This window comes from Pan troglodytes, chromosome 16 (genome assembly GCF_028858775.2).
Source record: "Pan troglodytes isolate AG18354 chromosome 16, NHGRI_mPanTro3-v2.0_pri, whole genome shotgun sequence".
NCBI classification, from domain to species: Eukaryota; Metazoa; Chordata; class Mammalia; order Primates; family Hominidae; genus Pan; species Pan troglodytes.
This window is the reverse complement of record NC_072414.2, coordinates 66,833,157-66,851,710: the sequence shown is the minus strand read 5'-3', so window position 1 is coordinate 66,851,710 and position 18,554 is coordinate 66,833,157. Positions and strand designations below refer to the sequence as shown.

At 49.0% G+C, this 18,554-nt stretch overlaps 1 protein-coding gene across 2 annotated transcripts in view; it reads left to right on the top strand.

Annotated features, from left to right (window-relative positions):
- The first annotated feature begins 14,814 nt into the window (after positions 1 to 14,814).
- The window catches only part of SCAMP2 (secretory carrier membrane protein 2), a 30,193-nt gene continuing 26,453 nt past the window's right edge, over positions 14,815 to 18,554 (top strand). The window contains exon 1 of one of the 2 annotated variants that reach the window (XM_001135846.8): positions 14,815 to 15,003. In XM_001135846.8, coding sequence (XP_001135846.2) covers positions 14,947 to 15,003 — 57 coding nt within the window. In that variant the 5' untranslated portion in view covers positions 14,815 to 14,946. The remainder of the gene's footprint in view (positions 15,004 to 18,554) is intronic. The other variant, XM_016927200.4, reaches the window with a different exon arrangement.

Below are 18,554 nucleotides of genomic sequence, written 5' to 3'. Positions count from 1 at the left end.
GGCAGAAGGATTGCTTGAGGCTAGGAGCACAACAGTCAAAGCTCCGGGGAACCTGGAATGAGGAGTTACAGTCCTGACTCTACCCTCATCACCCCTGCAATACCCTCATTCCCACAGCCTCTACCACATGTGCCCAGGGGAAAGAGTGGGTGCCGTTTTCCCTGTAATCCTCTGCCCAGGTGTGGGTATCTATCTCACCTCCCCTGGGGTCCTCTGGCTCAGATAAATCAGCTTGCATTTTAAAGGAAGCTTTACCATGCACTAAGGAATAATAAAATGGATAATACAAGACTCATGAAACAACGTACTCAATACCTCCTGCTTTGGAATACCACTCCTTTCCCTCATCTCCACTACCCAAGTGATATGATTTGGCTCTGTGTCCCCACCCAAATCTCATCTCGAATTGTAATCCCCACATGTTGAGGGAGGGACCTGGTGGGAGGTGATTGGATCATGGGGGTGGTTTCCCCCATGCTGTTCTCATGATAGTGAGTGAGTTCTCCCGAGAGCTGATGGTTTTAAAGTGTGGCACTTTCTCGCTCTCTCTCCTACTGCCATCTAAGATGTGCCTCGCTTCCCCTTTGCCTTCTGTCATGATTATAAGCTCCTGAGGCCTCCCCAGCCATGTAGAACTGTGAGTCAATTAAACCTCCTTTTTTTTTATTTTTTCTTTTTGAGTATTGAGTCTTGCTCCGTTGCCCAGGCTGGAGTGCAGTGGCGTGATCTCAGCTCACTGCAAGCTCTGTTTCCCAGGTTCAAGTGATTCTCCTGCCTCAGCCACCCAAGTAGCTGGGTGCACACCACCATGCCTGGCTAATTTTTGTATTTTTAGTAGAGGCGAGGTTTCACCATTTTGCCCAGGCTGGTCTCGAACTCCTCACCTCAGGTGATCCACCTGCCTTGACTTCCCAAAGTGCTGAGATTACAGGCATGAGCCACCGCGTCAGGCCAAATCTCCTTTTTTTTTTTTTTTTTGAGATGGAGTCTCACTCTGTCACCCAGACTAGGGTGCAGTGGCACGATCTTGGCTCACTGCAACCTCTGCCTCCCGGGTTCAAGCGATTCTCCTGTCTCAGCCTCCCAAATAGCTGGGACTACAGGCACGTGCCATCATGCCCGGCTAATTTTTGTATTTTTAGTAGAGACGGGGTTTCACCATGTTGGCCAGGCTGGTCTCAAAATCCTGACTGCAGGTGATCCACCCACCTCAGCCTCCCAAAGTGCTGGGGTTACTACAGGCATGAGCCACCATGCCTGGCCCAAACCTCCTTTCTTTATAAATTACCCAATTCAGGTAGTATCTTTAGAGCAGCATGAAAACGGACTAATACACCAAGCAATAGGAACCTTCTCAGATAAGAACGAGGGACTAATGAGGCTCAAGGAGTTCTTGGAGCACTCCCCACTACCACTACCACAGAAAACAGAGTCAGGGTTACTTGCTCATAGTATCCCTGCAAAGTGAAGGAAGAACTTAGATTGTTGGGAGACACAGACCACCCCCCAACCCCATGCCACCCTCCCCCAATACAGAAAAACTTATCTGTAAGGGAAACTAGGGTGTTTGGAGAACCTAGAACCTTCTACTTCTTCCCTCTTGCTGGTCTATCTTGAGAAAAGAGATTTTATCTGAGGAATGTGCATCCTTTTATATTATCAGGCCCAGAGAGACATTGATATGGAGGACAGACCCTTCTTAGGTGCCCGTCTGGCCCGCAAGTATGGAGATAAAGGGAAAATTTTGAGTCCCTTCAAGGGAGATTTCAGGAACTAGCTAGCCCTGCACCCAGCAATTAGGGAAGTAAATGAATAACCCACTAAGGAAGAAGGTAATAGTAACTTAAGCAGCCACCCAAGTAAGCCAGAGTCACAAGATGTTTAGTTCTCTATAAAAACTAAAGATAGGGGCTGGGCGTGGTGGCTCATGCCTGTAATCCCAGCACTTTGGGAGGCCAAGGTGGGCAGATCATGAGATCGAGTTCAGGAGATCGAGACCATCCTGGTTAACACGGTGAAACCCCGTCTCTACTAAAAATACAAAAAATTAGCCGGGCGTGGTGGCAGGCGCCTGTAGTCCCAGCTACTCGGGAGGCTGAGGCAGGAGAATGGCAGTGAGTGGAGATCGTGCCACTGCACCCCAGCCTGGGCGACAGAGCAAGGCTCCGTCTCAAAAAAAAAAACAACAACTAAAGATAGAGTGCAGCGGCTCAGGCCTGTAATCCTAGCAGTTTAGGAGGCAGAGGTAGAAGGATGGCTTGAGGCCAGGAGTTCAAGACCAACCTGGCCAACATAGCAAGATCTCATTACTATTTTTTAAAAAATGAAAATAATATCTTGGCCAGGTGCAGTGGCTCACACCTGTAATTCCAACACGTTGGGAGGCCAAAGTGGAGGATAACTTGTGTCCAGGAATTCAAGACCAGCCTGGGCAACATAGCAAGACCCTGTCTCTAAACATACTTTAAAAATTAGCTGAGGGTGGTAGCACATGCCGGTAGTCCCAGCTGCTCTGGAGGCTGAGGTGGGAGGATTGCTTGAGCCTGGAAAGTCGAGGCTGCAGTGAACTGTGATTGTACCACTACACTCCAGCCTGGGTGACAGAGTGAGACTGCATCTCTAAAAACAAATAACACCTTGACATGTCTTCTGGTTTTGTTTTTTTTTCAGAGATGGGTTCTCTCTGTGTCATCCAGGCCTACTGCAGCCTCGAACTCCTGGGCTCAAGCTATCCTTTCATCTCAACCTCCTGAGTAGCTAGGACTATAAGCACATGCCACCACACCTGACTAATTTTAAAATTTTTTGTAAAGACGGGGGGTTCTTGCTATGTTGCCTAGGCTGGTCTTGAACTCCTGGGCTCAAGCTGTTCTCCTGCCTCAGTCTCCCAAAGTGCTGGGATTCCAGACTCCTACCAGATAGAAAATGCCCACTGCTGTCACATTGACCTCAGATAAGGGGGAACTGAAGACTGAACTCTGACCACCATCCTTTTTTCCAAATTATTCCTGAGGGATGTGGAGAGAGTCACACCCACGGGCCAAACCTTAGCATTCCTTTCTGCTGACACCAAGTTTTTAGACAAAGCCTTGCTTCCTTAGCCAATTACAAATCAAAGAATCTCTGAATTCACATGAGCCCCTGCTTCAAGATATCCCACTTTTTCAGGGCAAACCAATGTGTAACCTCTATGTATCGATTTACAATTTTGCTTTCCTGAAATGTGCCCCTTCTTTTAAAAACCCTTGCTTGTAAGCCATTGTGGAGTTCAGGTCTTAAGCATTAGCTGCCTGATTCTCCTTGCTTGGCACCTGCAATAAATTATCTCACTTTCTTTTGCTGCAAGTCCCGGTGTCACTGTTTGGCATTTTTGTTTTGTTTTTTTTGTTTTTACTTTGAGACAGAGTCTTGCTCTGTTGCCCAGGCTGGAGTGCAGTGGCACAGTTACAGCTCACTGCAGCCTCTACTTCCAAGACTCAAGTGATCCTCCCACCTCAGCCTCTTGAGTAGCTGAGATTATAGGCACATGCCATCACGCCCTGCTAATTTTTTATTTTTTATTTTAAGAGATTGGGTCTCACTATGTGGCCAGGCTGGTCTTGAACTCCTGGCCTCAAGTGATCCTCCTGTCTCAGCCACCCAAAGTGCTGGGAGTATAGGCATGAACCACTGTGCCTGGCCAGTGTTTGGCTTTTTCTGCACACTAGGAAAGCAGACCCAAGGTCAATTCAGTAACAACATTAAAATGAGACAGCAACCACATTCTACTTCCTTCCTTTTGAGCTATTTATTTATCTCTTGAAACTGCTTGCTATTGCCACAACTAGGTATAAATTAACCTAATAATACCACAATGGACACTGTAACCCATACCCTACAGCTTAACAATGTATCGCCAATCACTAATCGGTGCTAATTCAGTAAACCAATGAGAATTCCTGACAAAAGACTGTATCAGCCCACTCCTTGTCCCTGCATTTTACCTTTAAAAACATACTTGTGGCTGGGCACTGTGGCTCATGCCTGTAATCCCAGCACTTTGGGAGGCCAAGGCAGGAGGATTACGAGGTCAGGAGAGCGAGACTAGCCTGGCCAACATGGTGAAACCCTGTCTCTACTAAAAATACAAAAAAATTAGCTGGGCGTGGTGGTGCATGCCTGGAGTCCCAGCTACTCAGGAAGCTGAGGCAGGAGAATCGCTTGAACCCAGGAGGCAGAGGTTTCAGTGAGCTGAGATTGCACCACTGCACTCCAGCCTGGGCGACAGAGCAAGACTCCATCTCGGAAAAACAAACAAACAAACAAACAAACAAACAGAAAAAAAAACTTGAAACAAAGGCCTAACAGAGCTCATATCCAAGGTTACTTGGGTCTGAGTCTTATGGACAGCTGTCTCACTGTGAATCAAGTAACTTTAATTTTGTGACTCAGCCTCTTCCTTTTAGGTTAACAATCTCTAGTAGAACTGATCACACTCTATTATCTAGTGACAATACACTTTCCTCTCTCTCTTCCCTTCTAGACCATATGTCTAATTCAGCTTCACATTTCTGCCAGTGCCCAGCTGAGGGTTCAAGCTATAATAGCAGCATTTTTATTTGAGACAGTCTCCCAGACTGGAGTGCAGTGGCAAGGTCACATCTCACTGCAACCTCCACCTCCTGAGCTCAAGTGATCTTCCCACCTTAGCCTCCTCAGTAGCTGGCACTACAGGCACACACCACCACACTTGGCTAATTTTTGTATTTTTTATAGAGACGGGGTTTTGCCATGTAGCCCAGCTGGTCTCGAATTCCTGAGCCCAAGGAGTCCACTGGCCTCAGCCTCCCAAAGTGCTGGGATTACAGGTGTAAGCCACCGCACCTGGCTGCAGCTAACTTTTATTGTTATGATAGTGGCAGGAGGCAGACAAATCCTAGGCAGACAGGGACGGGTGCCCGGTGAAAACCAACCTTCAAACCAAAGACAGTTTAAAGCCTGAAAGCCAAGCTACAAGTCCTGGGTAAATCCACGGACTGGAGTGAGAACCTGTCTTCCACTTTGGTGCACTTTCCTCTGATTGATCCCCACCCCTCACCTATTTTACATATACCTACCCTTCCCTAATTGGTTTCTTACACTGTTGTGCCCACCTTTGAGTGATGCCTTTGTTTTAGCCTTTTTTGCATACTCACAAACCAATCAGCATGTACTCTGCCATTCTGAGCCTATAAAAGCCGCAGACGCAGCCACACTGAGTAAGAGACCACCCAACTTCAGGTGGGGGAAGCCCTCACATCCTCCTCTCCACTGAGATCTGTTTTGTCACTCAGTAAAGCTCTTTGTCCCCCTCACCCTTCAATCGTCAACATAACCTCATTCTTCTTGGACATGGGACAAGAACTTGGGACTACCGAACATAGGTAAAAAGAGGCTGTAACACTGGTCCTCTGCCTTCCACTGGCTGAGGTCAGGTGCCTCATGTGATGGGAAGGAGTGGCAGGGCCAAGCCAGTACTGGAGCCATAGGCTGGAATGGGGCAATGGGACTGACAGAGCTGTTAACACATCAGCCGCTGTCCATCAGGCTGCAGACAGTGGGACCAAAAGAGCTATTAGCATGCTGTAATACCCACTCTGGGGCTTTGGGGTCATAGGCATCCCTGTTCATACACCACCACTTTCCCCTCAGTGCAACATGCCTGGTCCAGCCTCAAGCCCTGCATGGAACCCACTCCTGTGTCTGTGCTTGGTGTGGTGGCCAGACTCCACACTTGCTCACACCTTCTCCCTCCAGGGGCTGAGTGCAGGGATCTGCATTGGAGTGGAAGCCAGGCGTGGCCCAGTGACCTGAGTAGACGGGGCATCTCCTGCAGCAAGCCCAGGCCTGAGCAAGGCCCGGGCAGGGGTGTCGCCAGCTGAAGACCTCTGGCTGACAAAGGGGCTGAGAAAAATCCTGCCTCAGTTATACACTGGGTAAGGCCAGAGTTCAGTCCTCAGTTCCCCCTTATCTGGGGTCTATGTGACAGCAGTGGGTGTTTTCCATCTGCTAGGGGTCTGGGTTTCTGGAAGACAACTCAAGGGCATATGTCAGCCAGGTGCGGTAACTCACGCCTGTAATCTCAGCACTTTGGGAGGCTGAGGTGGGCAGATCACTAGAGCTCAGGAGTTCAAGACCAGCCTGGGCTACATGGTGAAACCCCAGCTCTACAAAAAAATACAACAATTAACTGGACATGGTGGCACATGCCTGTAGTCCTAGCTACTCAGGAAGCTGAGGTGGGAGTTTAGTCTGAGCCCAGGAAGGTCGAGGCTGCAGTGAGCCATGTCCCTGCCACTGCACTCCAGCCTGGACGACAAAGCAGACCCTGTCTCAAAAAAAAAAAAAAAAAAACCACCAAGGCTGGACGTGGTAGCTCACGCCTGTAATCCCTGTAATCCCAGCACTTTGGGAGGCTGAGGCAGATGGATCACTTGAGGTCAGGAGTTCGAGAGCAGCCTGGCCAACATGGTGAAACCCCATCTCTACTAAAATATTTAAAAAAGTAGCTGTGTGTGGTGGTGCGTGCCTGCAATTCCAGCTACTCGGGAAGCTGAGGCAGGAGAATCGCTTGAACCCAGAATGAGACTCCGTCTCAAAAAAAAAAAAAAGCTTCCAGATAGCTGAACACATGGTCCCTGGAGGTCACTGGAGGGTGGTCCTCCAGAAAGGGCATGGAAACACCACATCCCTTCCCACGGGTCTTGCTCCATGCATCTCTTCCATCTGGCTATCTGTATCATTTGTAATATCTTTTGTTGACCTAAAGAGAAAAGAAACTTAGACAAATTTAATATAAGTAGTGTTTATTTGGGCCAAATTTGAGGCCTGTGATCAGGAGCATGGATTCAAGTTGCCCTTAATATATGCTCCAATTAGCAACAGTTACTAATGGTTTTTTTTTTTTTTTTTTTTTGAGACAGAGTCTTACTCTGTTGCCCAGGCTGGAGTGCAGTGGTGCCATCTCGGCTCACTGCAACCTCCGCCTTCCAGGTTCAAGTGATCCTCCTGCCTCAGCCGCCCTAGTAGCTGGGATTATGGGCACACACCACCATGCCCAGCTAATTTTTGTATTTTTAGTAGAGACAGGGTTTTGCCATGTTGGCCAGGCTGGTCTCGAACTCCTGACCTCAGGTGATCTACCTACCTCAGCCTCCCAAAGTGCAGGGATTACAGGCGTGAGCCACCGCACCCAGCCACTAATGGGTTTTTAAAGGAAAAGAAGAGGCAGTTCCTATGTTGTTTACCAAGAATTTGCATTAGGCGGGGCATGGTGGCTCACGCCTGTAATCCCAGCACTTTGGTAGGCCAAGGTGGGTGGATCACCTGAGGTCAGGAGTTTGAGACCAGCCTGGCCAACCTGGTGAAACCCCGTCTCTACTAAAAATACAAAAATTAGCTGGGTGTGGTGGCGTGTGCCTGTAATCCCAGCTACTCGGGAGGCTGAGGCAGGTGAATTGCTTGAACCTGGGAAGTGGAGGTTGCAGTGAGCCACGATTGCACCATTGCACTCCAGCTGGGGCGATAGAGTGAGACTCCGTCTCAAAAAAAAAAAAAAAAGAAGACAAGTATATTTAAAATTAAGCATTAATCAGGCTGGGCCGGGTGCGGTGGCTCACGCCTGTAATCCCAGCATTTTGGGAAACCAAGGCAGGTAGATCACGAGGTCAAGAGATTGAGACCATCCTGGCCAACATGGTGAAACCCTGTCTCTACTAAAAATATAAAAATTAGCTGGGCGTGGTGTTGCACGCCTGTAGTCCCAGCTACTTGGGAGGCTGTGGCAGGAGAATCACTTGAACCCGGGAGGCGGAGGTTGCAGTGAGCTGAGATCATGCCACTGCACTCCAGCCTGGTGACAGAGCGAGACTCCGTTTCAAAATAAATAAATAAATAAAGTAAAATAAAATTAAGCATTACTCAGGCTGCACTTAGGTCCACCTCCCTGTAACCAAAAGTCACTGTAGCCCTAGATACTGACCATCTGCATCCACACTGTTCCTATAAATAGGATGTCTGACATTAGAATCATAAAGCTTTTGTTTAAGAATTGCTTAAGATGGGCCAGGCGCGGTGGCTCATGCCTGTAATCCCAGCACTTTGGGAGGCCGAGGTGGGTGGATCACGAGGTCAGGAGATGGAGACCATCCTGGCTAATACGGTGAAACCCCATCTCTACTAAAAAATACAAAAAAATTATCCAGGTGTGGTGGTGGGCACCTGTAGTCCCAGCTACTTGGGAGGCTGAGGCAGGACAATGGCGTGAACCTGGGAGGTGGAGCTTGCAGTGAGCCGAGATCGTGCCACTGCACTCCAGCCTGGGCGTCTCAAAAAAAAAAAAAAAAAAAGAATTGCTTAAGATGTTTTTCAGATCCTTAATTCTGGGGGAACAAGTGATGCCAAACAGTTTAAAGACTCCTGACCAGGTACAGTGGCTCACGCACCTTGGGAGGCTGAGGAAGGAGGAACGCTTGAGCCCAGGAGCTTGAGACCAGCCTGGGCAACATGGCGGAACCCCATCTCTACAAAAAATACAAAAATTAGCCACGCATGGTGGGCGTTCTCTTGTGGTTCCAGCTACTCGGGAGTCTGAGGTGGGAGGATCGCTTGAGCCTGTGAGGTTGAAGCTGCAGATTGCTTCACTGCACTCCAGCCTAGGCCAGAAAGCAAGAAAGACCCTGTCTCAAAAAAAAACAGAAAACAAACCAAGCCAGGCACAGTGGCTCACACCTATAATCCCAGCACTTTGGGAGGCCGAGGCGGGCGGATCACGAGGTCAGGAGTTTGAGACCAGCCTCCTGGCCAACATAGTGAAACCCCGTCTCTACTAAAAATACAAAAAATTAGCTGGGCCTGGTGGCGGGCGCCTATAATCCCAGCTACTTGGGAGGCTGAGGCAGGAGAATCGCTCGAAGCCGGGAGGCAGAGGTTGCAGTGAGCTGAGATCGCGACACTGCACTCCAGCCCAGGTGACAATGTGAGACTCTGTCTCAAAAAAAAAAAAAAAAAAACTTTAAAATCCCTAACCCGGCCGGGCACGGTGGCTCATGCCTATAATCCCAGCACTTTGGGAGGCCGAGGCAGGCGGATCACCTAAGGTTAGGAGTTCAAGACCAGCCTGGCCATCATGATGAAACCCCATCTCTGCTAAAAGTACAAAAGGTAGCCAGGCATGGTGGCAGGTGCCTGTAATCCCAGCTACTCAGGAGGCTGAGGCAGGAGAATGGCTTGAACCTGAGGGAGGCAGAGGTTGCAGTGAGTCGAGATCACGCCCCTGGGCAACAGAGTGAGACTCCATCTAAAAAAAAAGAAATCCCTAACCCTAAACACCTTGGGGAAATAGATTTGGGGTTTTCTCCCATCCCCTCTTTAGGTCGCCCTACAATTAAACCTTTTTCTTTGCTGCAACCCGGTGCCTCAGCGTATTGATTTGCACATCTGGCAATGAACTTACTGCAGTTACAATCTGACACTATCTCCAGGTAGAAAGTGTTGGAATTAAATTAAATTGAAGGACACCCAGTTAGTGTCTGCTGCAGAATTGCTTGATGTGTGGAGAAACAACCCACACACGTCAGGTATCAGAAGTATTGTGTTGAATGACGGTTAAGGGAGTCTGTAGTTGTGAGGGAGAAAAAAACACTGCTTTTTTCATCAATTCTCAAGACAACCCTGTGAGATTGTAACCACCTAACAGCTTCACCTTGCCTGCTGCCTAGACAGAGCCAATTTATCAAGACAGGGGAATTGCAATGGAGAAAGAGTAAATTCATGCAGCGCCAGCTGTGCAGAAAACCAGAGTTTTATTATTACCCAAATCAGTCGTCCTGAGCATTCAGGGATCAGAGTTTTTATTTTAATTTATTTGTTTATTTTTGAGACAGAGTCTTACACTGTTGCCTGGGCTAGAGTGCAATGGTGTGATCTCGGCTTACTGCAACCTCTGCCTCCCGGGTTCAGTCGATTCTCCTGCCTCAGCCTCCGGAGTAGGTGGGATTACAGGCGCCCGCCACCATGCCCAGCTTATTTTTTGTATTTTTAGTATATAGACACAGTTTCACTATGTTAGCCAGGCTGGTCTTGAATTCCTGACCTCATAATCCACCCGCCTCGGCCTCTCAAAGTGCTGGGATTACAGGCGTGAGCCACCGCGCCCGGCCTATTTATTTATTTATTTTAGACGGAGTCTTGCTCTGTCTCCTGTGCTGGAGTGCAATGGCACGATCTCAGCTCACTGCAACCTCCACCTCCCGGGTTCAAGCAATTATCTGCCTCAGCCTCCCGAGTAGCTGGGATTACAGGCGACTGCCACCATGCCCAGCAATTTTTTTTGTATTTTTTAGTAGAGATGAGGCTTCACCATCTTGGCCAGGCTGGTCTTGAACTCCTGACCTTATGATCCACCTGCCTTGGCCTCCAAAAATGCTGGGATTACAGGTGTGAGCCACTGCGCCCGGCCTCTGGGATCAGAGTTTTTAAAGATAATTTGGCCGGGTGTGGTGGCTCATGCCTGTAATCCCAGCACTTTGGGAAGCCGAGGCGGGCAGATCACGAGGTCAGGAGATCGAGACCATCCTGGCCAACATAGTGAAACCCCATCTCTACTAAAAATACAAAAATTAGCCGGGCATGGTGTCGCATGCCTGTAATCCCAGCTACTTGGGAGGCAGAGGCAGGAGAATCCCTTGAACCAGGGAGTTGGAGGTTGCAGTGACCCGAGATTGTGCCACAGCACTCTAGCCTGGTGACAGAGCAAGACTCCGTCTCAAAAAAAAAAAAAAAGAGAGGAAAAAAAAAGATAATTTGGCTGGTAGGGGCTAGGCAAGTAGGGAGTGCTGATTGGTCAGGTTGGAGATGGAATCATAGGGGGTCGAAGTGAGTTCTTCTTGCTGTCTTCTGTTCCTGAGTGGGATGGCAGAACTGTCTGAGCTACATTACTGTTGGAGGTGGTGTCAGCTGATCCATCAAGTGCAGGGTCTGCAAAATATCTCAAGCACTGATCTTAGGTTTTACAATAGTGATGTTATTCTCAGGAGCAATCTGGGGAGGTTCAGACTCACAGCTGAAGGCTGCATGGTCCCTAAACCATAGTTTCTAATCTTGTGGCTAATTTATTAGTCCAGAAAGGCAGACTGGTCCCCAGGCAAGAAGGGATTTTTTTTTTTTTTTTTTTTTTTTTTGGAAAAGGGCTATAATCAATTTTGTTTCAGAGTTAAACTATAAATTCCTTCCCAAGGTTAGTTCAGCCTACACCCAGGAATGAACAAGGACCACTTAAAGGTCAGAAGCAAGATGGAGTAGGTTAGGTCTAATCTCTTCCACTGTCATAATTTCCTCAGTTATAATTTTTGCAAACGTGGTTTCAAGATCAAGATGAGAAAAATGGGTCTTGGAGAGGTGAAATAACTGGTTCAAAAGCAAAGAGCTGCATTCTCTATACCTCCTCTCTTGTAGAATAAATGAATGATGTCTCTCTTAGGGACAGACAGGGAATTAGACAGATAGATGGGCAGCCACCACATTGGTTGTAATTAAGTTTCATTCTTTCTTCACTAGCCCAGCATTGTACTTGGCCGCAGCAGACCCAGAGCAAGCAGGACTGCTTTGTGGGGTGTGGACTGTTCTCCTCTGAGGCTGCAGACAGCAGACAGCAAAGATCTGTCTGCTGCCCTTGAGGGGTGGCCATAGAGGCTTGGGGACAGGCAATTTCTAAGGGGATACAAAATGGATCCTTCCCCATCCTCCCACTTGTGTGCAGATATTTCCCGAAGTAAAGCTGAACTAAACCCTAAAGGATAGTCAGGATTTAGACGGGAGAGGAAGGTGAAAGAAACAGATGACCAGGCGCAGTGGTGTGTACCTGTAGGCCCAGTACTTTGGGAGGTGGAAGTGGCAGGATCAATTGAAGCCAGGAGTTCAACACCAGCTTGGGCAACAAAGTAACACCCTGTCTCTAAATAAACAAACAAAATAAATGGATGCAGGGAAACAGTAAAATAGTTACTAAATGCGTATGATGCATGTGGGCTGGGCACAGTGGCTCACGCCTGTAATCCCAGCATTTTGGGAGGCCGAGGCGAGCAGATCATTTGAAATCAGGAGTTCAAGACCAGCCTGGCCAAGATGGTGAAACCCAGTCTCTATTAAAATTACAAAAAAAAAAAAAAATTAACTGAGTGCCTGTAATCCCAGCTACTTGGGAGGCTAAAGCAGCAGAATCTCTTGGACCTGGAAGGCGGAGATTGCACTGAGCTGAGATCATGCCACTGTACTCCAGCCTGGGTGACAGAGCGAGACTTTGTCTGAAAAAAAAAAAAAAAAAAAACCCAAAACCCACAAAAAATAAATAAATAAATGTGTATCATGTGCTTTATACTATGTTAGTGACAGAAACACAACAGTGAGCAAAACAGACCTCAGCCCTACCCTCATGGAGCTTTCAGTCTAGTGGAGGATACAGGCATAAAGAACCACCTATACTATTATTAATTACAATCTGCAATGAGTATTGTGAAGGAAAAGTACAGGGCAATAGGAGAGCTTATGTTGGGTATGAGGTGATGATGTAACCAAGAGAGTGAAGGGAAGCTACCCCTGAAGAAAGGCATCTGAACTTGCATTTAAAGGGTAAGGAGAGGTTAACCAGAGGATGATAGTGGGGCATGGGTTAAGTGCATACCAGGTAGAAGGAACACATGTGTAAAGGCCCTGAGACAGGAGGGCACAAGGAAGGTTTGAGCAACTGAAAAGAACTTGCATGGCTGGAACAGTGGGTGGGGGTTGGGGGCTAGAAGGGGTCAGAAGGGGAGAAAGGTAGGGGCAGATCCTTTAGGACCTTGAAGACAAACTAAGAATTTGGGCCTTTATGATTTTTTTTTTTTTTTTTTTTTTTTTAGACAGAGTTTCACTCTTTTTGCCCAGGCTGGAGTGCAATGTTGCAATCTTAGCTCACTGCAACCTCCGCCTCCCAGGTTCAAACGATTCTCCTGCCTCAGCCTCCCAAGTAGCTGGGATTACAGGTGTGCACCACCACACCCAGCTAATTTTGTATTTTTGGTAGAGATGAGGTTTTACCATGTTGGCCAGGCTGGTCTCGAACTCTTGACCTCAGGTGATCTGCCTGCCTTGGCTTCCCAAAGTGCTGCGACTACAGGCATGAGCCACCTTGCCTGGCCTGAATTTTTTTTTTTTTTTTTAACTGAGACAGGGTCTCACTCTGTCACTCAGCTGGAGTGTAGTGGTGCAAAGATGGCTCACTGTAGCTTTGACTTCCTGAGCTCAAACAGTCCTCCTGCCTCAGCCTCCCAAGTAGCTGGGAGTACAGGCACAGGCCACCATGCCTAGCTAATTATGTGTGTGTGTCAGATATATATATACACATATATATATATACACACACATATATATACACACATATATACACATATATATACACATATATACACACACACATATATATATACACACACACACACACATATATATATATGTATATATATATATATTTTTTTTTTTTTTGTAGAGCCAGGGTCCTGGTATGTTGCCTAGGCTGGTCTCGAACTCCTGGCTTCAAGTGATCCTCCTACCTCTGCCTCCCAAAGTACTGGCATTACAGGCATGAGCCATGCACCCAGCCCTTTATGGAAATTAATTGAAAAATTTTAACAAAGTTCTGTGATAATTTTGCCCCCTTTAAACAGATCTTTGATTACAACATGAAGAACAATAGACCAATTAACAGCACTGTATTAGTTCAGGGTAAAAATGACAGTGGCTGGGATTCGGTGACAGCAGAGATGAATAATACCAGAGAGATCCAAATAAATAAGGTGGATTTGGCCAGACAGTGGTTCATGAGTATAATCCTAGCATTTTAGGAAGCCAAGGCGGGAGGCTCACTTCAGCCCAGGTGTTTGAGACGAGCCTGGGCAATATGGTGAGATCCCCATCTCTACAAAAAATCCATAAATTAGCTGGGTATGGTGGTGACCAGCTGTAGTCCCAGCTACTCAGGAGGCTGAGGTGGGAGGATTGCTTGAGCCCAGGAGCTCGAGGCTGCAGTGAGCCACGATTGCACCACTGCACTCCAGCCTGGGCGACAGTGAGACCCTGGGGGGCGGGGGCGGGGGAAAGCGGAGCTGTGGAGAGTGAAGCAGCCACTTCCCCCATGATTGAGGCTGTGTTGCTGAATTCCTTCATTCACTTCATAAATGCTTGATGTCCAGGTTCAAGTCCCAACTCAGGTCCCAAAGCTGATGGGCCCAGGAACCCTCGTCCCTAAAACGATGAAACGACACCAGAGGGCGAGCAGCCCTAAAAGAAGCAGGCTCAGCTCGGGTGGAGGACTGCTGGATGGTCCTGGCACTTCTCTTTCCCCGAGCACGTTCTGCAGAAGAAGCGCTTTCCTAGTTCTCCCAAGGCCTCTGGCCTCACCTGTCACCCCTGTCCTTTGCCCAGGGATCAGTTTGGACTTCTTCCCAAACTTGGTCTACAGAGAAGTGAAGGGGCTGTTTCCTGTCCCACTTTTGAGAGTTTGCTTTAGAAACATAAAATTGGAAGGTGTCAGATTGATAGGCAGTTGGGAAGGACTCCGGCCACGCCTCTGGCTCCGTAGACGCTCCGCGCAGCCAAGACCCCTGAATCCCCAGCAGAGCGAAGATGTGGACGGAAGCCGAATGTCCACCCATCGCACTATTGTGGGCTGGGCGGGGGGGGCGGGGGCGGGGGGGGAGGCGGGGGGGGCGGGGGCGGGGGCGGGCGGAGCGACCTCGGTGACGTATAGGGCCACGCCCTCGGGGGAGGGCACCGCGCCTGCGCCAGAACCGCTGCCTCGCTCCCGGAAGTGGAGGGTCTACACGAAGCGCCGCTGGGTCTGGGTGCCCGGAGGCAGCAGCGTTCGCGGAGTTCGCCCGCTGGCCCCCGATCGCCATGTCGGCTTTCGACACCAACCCCTTCGCGGACCCAGTGGATGTAAACCCCTTCCAGGTAAAGCCCCTCTCCCGCCATCCAGCTCTCAGATTTCCCTAGGGCCCACGGCCGCCGCCCGGGCCTCTTTCGCTAGAGCCGGGAGACGTGGCGTAGGAGGGACGGGTCATCTGCCCAATGGGAGAGCGGGCTTTGAGGTCTGGCCTATCGTAACGCGTGAGGGGCGCGACTAGCAGCAGGTGGAACTGCAGAGGAGGCGGGGCGCTGAAGTCGGAGACAGTGGGGTCTTCTAGCACCCGGAGGCTGGGCTGTGCTAGGGAAGGGGACTGGAGCAGGTACGGTCGGACCCTCAGGGAAGTCTCCTAGCGTCAGGGAGAAGCGAAATGTGGCTATCACATTCCCTCATTCTTGGATAGACACCTGTCTTCAGTCACTTTAGAAGAGGGGGTGACAGCAACATATGAGGAGGTGGTGAAGCCTCTGGTGGAGGGGAAAAATGTGGGAAAAGCCCAGGACACCTGCCACCGCTCCACCACCAGCCAAACTAGTGTATAAAGTACAGGAGAGCCCCTGAGATTTGTCAGGGAAAGAAAGATGGGAGAGGGCGGGAAGGTAGCCCAAGTTGAAAAATGGCCTTGATAAGAATTCCACATTTTGGCCATGGGTCTAGTTTGGAGTGGGTTTTGACCAGATAGGAGAGCCCGGGTTAGGGAGGGAGGAGAGGTGCGGGGGACTGTGAAAAAGTCTGGACCCACAGGGAACGTTTGTCTGATGGAACTGTGTGTGGTGGCAACATAGTTGAGATGCACTGACGTGTGAGCTGGCCTGACTCTTTTTTTTTTTTGAGACGGAGTCTCGCTTTGTCGCCCAGGCTGGAGTGCATTGGCACGATTTCCGCTCACTGCAACCTCTGCCTCCCGAGTTCAAGCAATTCTCCTGCTTCAGCCTCCTGAGTAGCTGGGACTACAGGCGTATGCCACCACACCCAGCTAATTTTCATACTTTTAGTAGAGACGGGGTTTCACCGTGTTGGCCAGGCTGGTCTCAAACTCCTGACCTCAGGTGATCCATCCGCCTCGGCCTTCCAAAGTGCTGGGATTATAGGTGTGAGCCAGCACGCCTGGCCTGACCTTTTGAACAGCAATCAAGGAAGAAACAGTCTTCCTGCTTTCTTTTCCTTTTGTTTTGTTCTGTTTTGTTTTGTTTTTTGAGACAATTCTTGCTCTGTCGCCCAGGCTGGAGTGCAGTAGTGCGATCTCGGCTCACTGCAGCCTCAACCTCCTGGGTTCAAGTGATTCTCGTGCTTCAGCCTCCCGAGAAACTGGGATTACAGGTGTGCACCACCACACCCGGCTAATTTTTGTATTTTTAGTAGAGACGGGGTTTCACCTTATTGGCCAGACTGGTCTCAAACTCCTGGCCTGAAGTGATCCACCCACCTTAGCCTCCCAAAGTGCTGGGATTACAGGGGTGAGCCACCACACCTGGACTCTTTTTTTTGAGACGGAGTTTTGCTCTTGTTTCCCAGGCTGGAGTGCAGTGGCGCGATTTTGGCTCACTGCAACCTCAGCCTCCTGGGTTCAAGCAATTCTCCTTCCTCAGCCTCCTGAGTAGCTAGGATTACAGGCATGCACCACCACGACCGGCTAATTTTGTATTTTTAGTAGAGACGGGGTTTCTCCACGTTGGTCAGGCTGCTCTCGAACTCCCGACCTCAGGTGATCCACCTGCCTCGGCCTCCCAAAGTGCTGGGATTACAGGCATAAGCCACTGCGCCTGGCCCTCTTTCTTCCTTTTTTAAGGCAGGGTCTCACTCTGTCGCCCAGGCTGTAGCACAGTGGAGGTCATGGCACCCTTGACCTCCAGGATTCAAATGATTATTTGAATCCCACCTCAGTCTCCTGAGTAGCTGGGACTACAAGAATGTGCCACTGGGCCTGACTCCTTTTTAAAAAAATTTTTGTAGAGAAGGGGTCTCGCTGTGATGCCCAAGCTGGTCTCAAAATCCTGGTCTCAAGCAATCCTCTGGCCCCAGCCTCTCAAAGGCTATGATTACAGGCATGAGCCACAGGACAGTCTTCCTACTTAAAGCCCACACCTTTCTGCCTTTCAGCTGAGAGCACAGGGATGATCTTTTTCCACCATGAGGGGCTGAACTGTTACCTCCAGAGCTCCTATGCCTCTTGTTTCACGTCTGCTCAAAACCCGTTCTAGGGAAGCTTGTTTGTGCTGACTGGTGAATTATGAGCCCTGATATTCTGCTCTGTCAGGATGTCACCAGGCACATTAACTCACCCTGCTTGTCCTTTATTTTGATCATTGGCAGCTTTTAAGTTTCCTGCAGGTGTCAGAGAAGTCCTTGAAGGAGTCCTTCCTGTCATTCACAGCATGAGTTTTCCCACTTTGAATCGCTTCAAGGGTCAGAGCAAAATCAAAGGAGACTTGAACTAAATCATTATATGCTGTCAGGAGAGTGAAAATGTTTTGCTTCTTTCTTGGTCTCAAGGTGTCTTAGCCAAAAGGAGCCCTCAGGGCAAATTCTGATAGCTTGTTCCTTAGAACATCAGGGAATTCTGAACATTCCTCTCGTAGCTTAATGTTTCTTGACAGAGCGTTTGCAAGGACCTTGTCTCTTATGTAAGGCAAACAGTCATCTCTATTGAGTAAAGAAAGAAGATTTGCATTTTTTTTTTCTGCCAATGTCTTCTGGTAACAGACTTTAATTACAAAACTGCTGTATAATACTGGGGTTTGGGTTTTAGTAGGATCTTGTAGCCTTATGGTGTATGTTGTATGTGATGATTTTCCATTTTTTATGTGTGTTTTTTTGTCCTCTCAGAATCAGAAATAAAAAGTCTGCTGCTGTCTGACAGAGAGGAAGTCAGTTGTCTAAAAATGCAGAGAGCTTTGCTCCAGTGTTAGCAGAGGGCAAGATAGTTCTACCCTGTATTAATAGCTGCTTGAAAGTCTTTTTTTTTTTTTTTTTTTTTTTTGAGACGGAGTCTCGCTCTGTCGCCCAGGCTGGAGTGCAGTGGCGCGATCTCGGCTCACTGCAAGCTCCGCCTCCCGGGTTCACGCCATTCTCCTGCCTCAGCCTCCCGAGTAGCTGGGACTACAGGCGCCCGCTACCACGCCCGGCTAATTTTTTGTATTTTTAGTAGAGACGGGGTTTCACCGTGTTAGCCAGGATGGTCTCGATCTCCTGACCTCGTGATCCACCCGCCTCGGCCTCCCAAAGTGCTGGGATTACAGGCGTGAGCCACCGCGCCCGGCCGAAAGTCTTAAACCTCATCTCTGGCTCCAAAAATGACTGCAAACTGTGGTAGAAGTAACTTCTGCATTCTAGCTAGACAGTCTGTCCATCAGGAAGCCCCAGGGTATGGCATGACAGGAAGCAGCTGTGGTCCTGTCAACCAGCCACATCTGGTGGGGAGTCCTGGGTGGGAAGAAGAAAGCTGGCTGGCTGGCTGCGATTTGCTCCTCCTCATCCTGGGCTGGGCTTTTCCTCTTGGCACACAGTGGTGTGGGGAGAAACAGCTTTGGATGTGAGGCCTCTGAACCTTCTCCTGGTCAGAGCTGCCCACCTTTTCCTTGAGATGGTGATGTCTGCT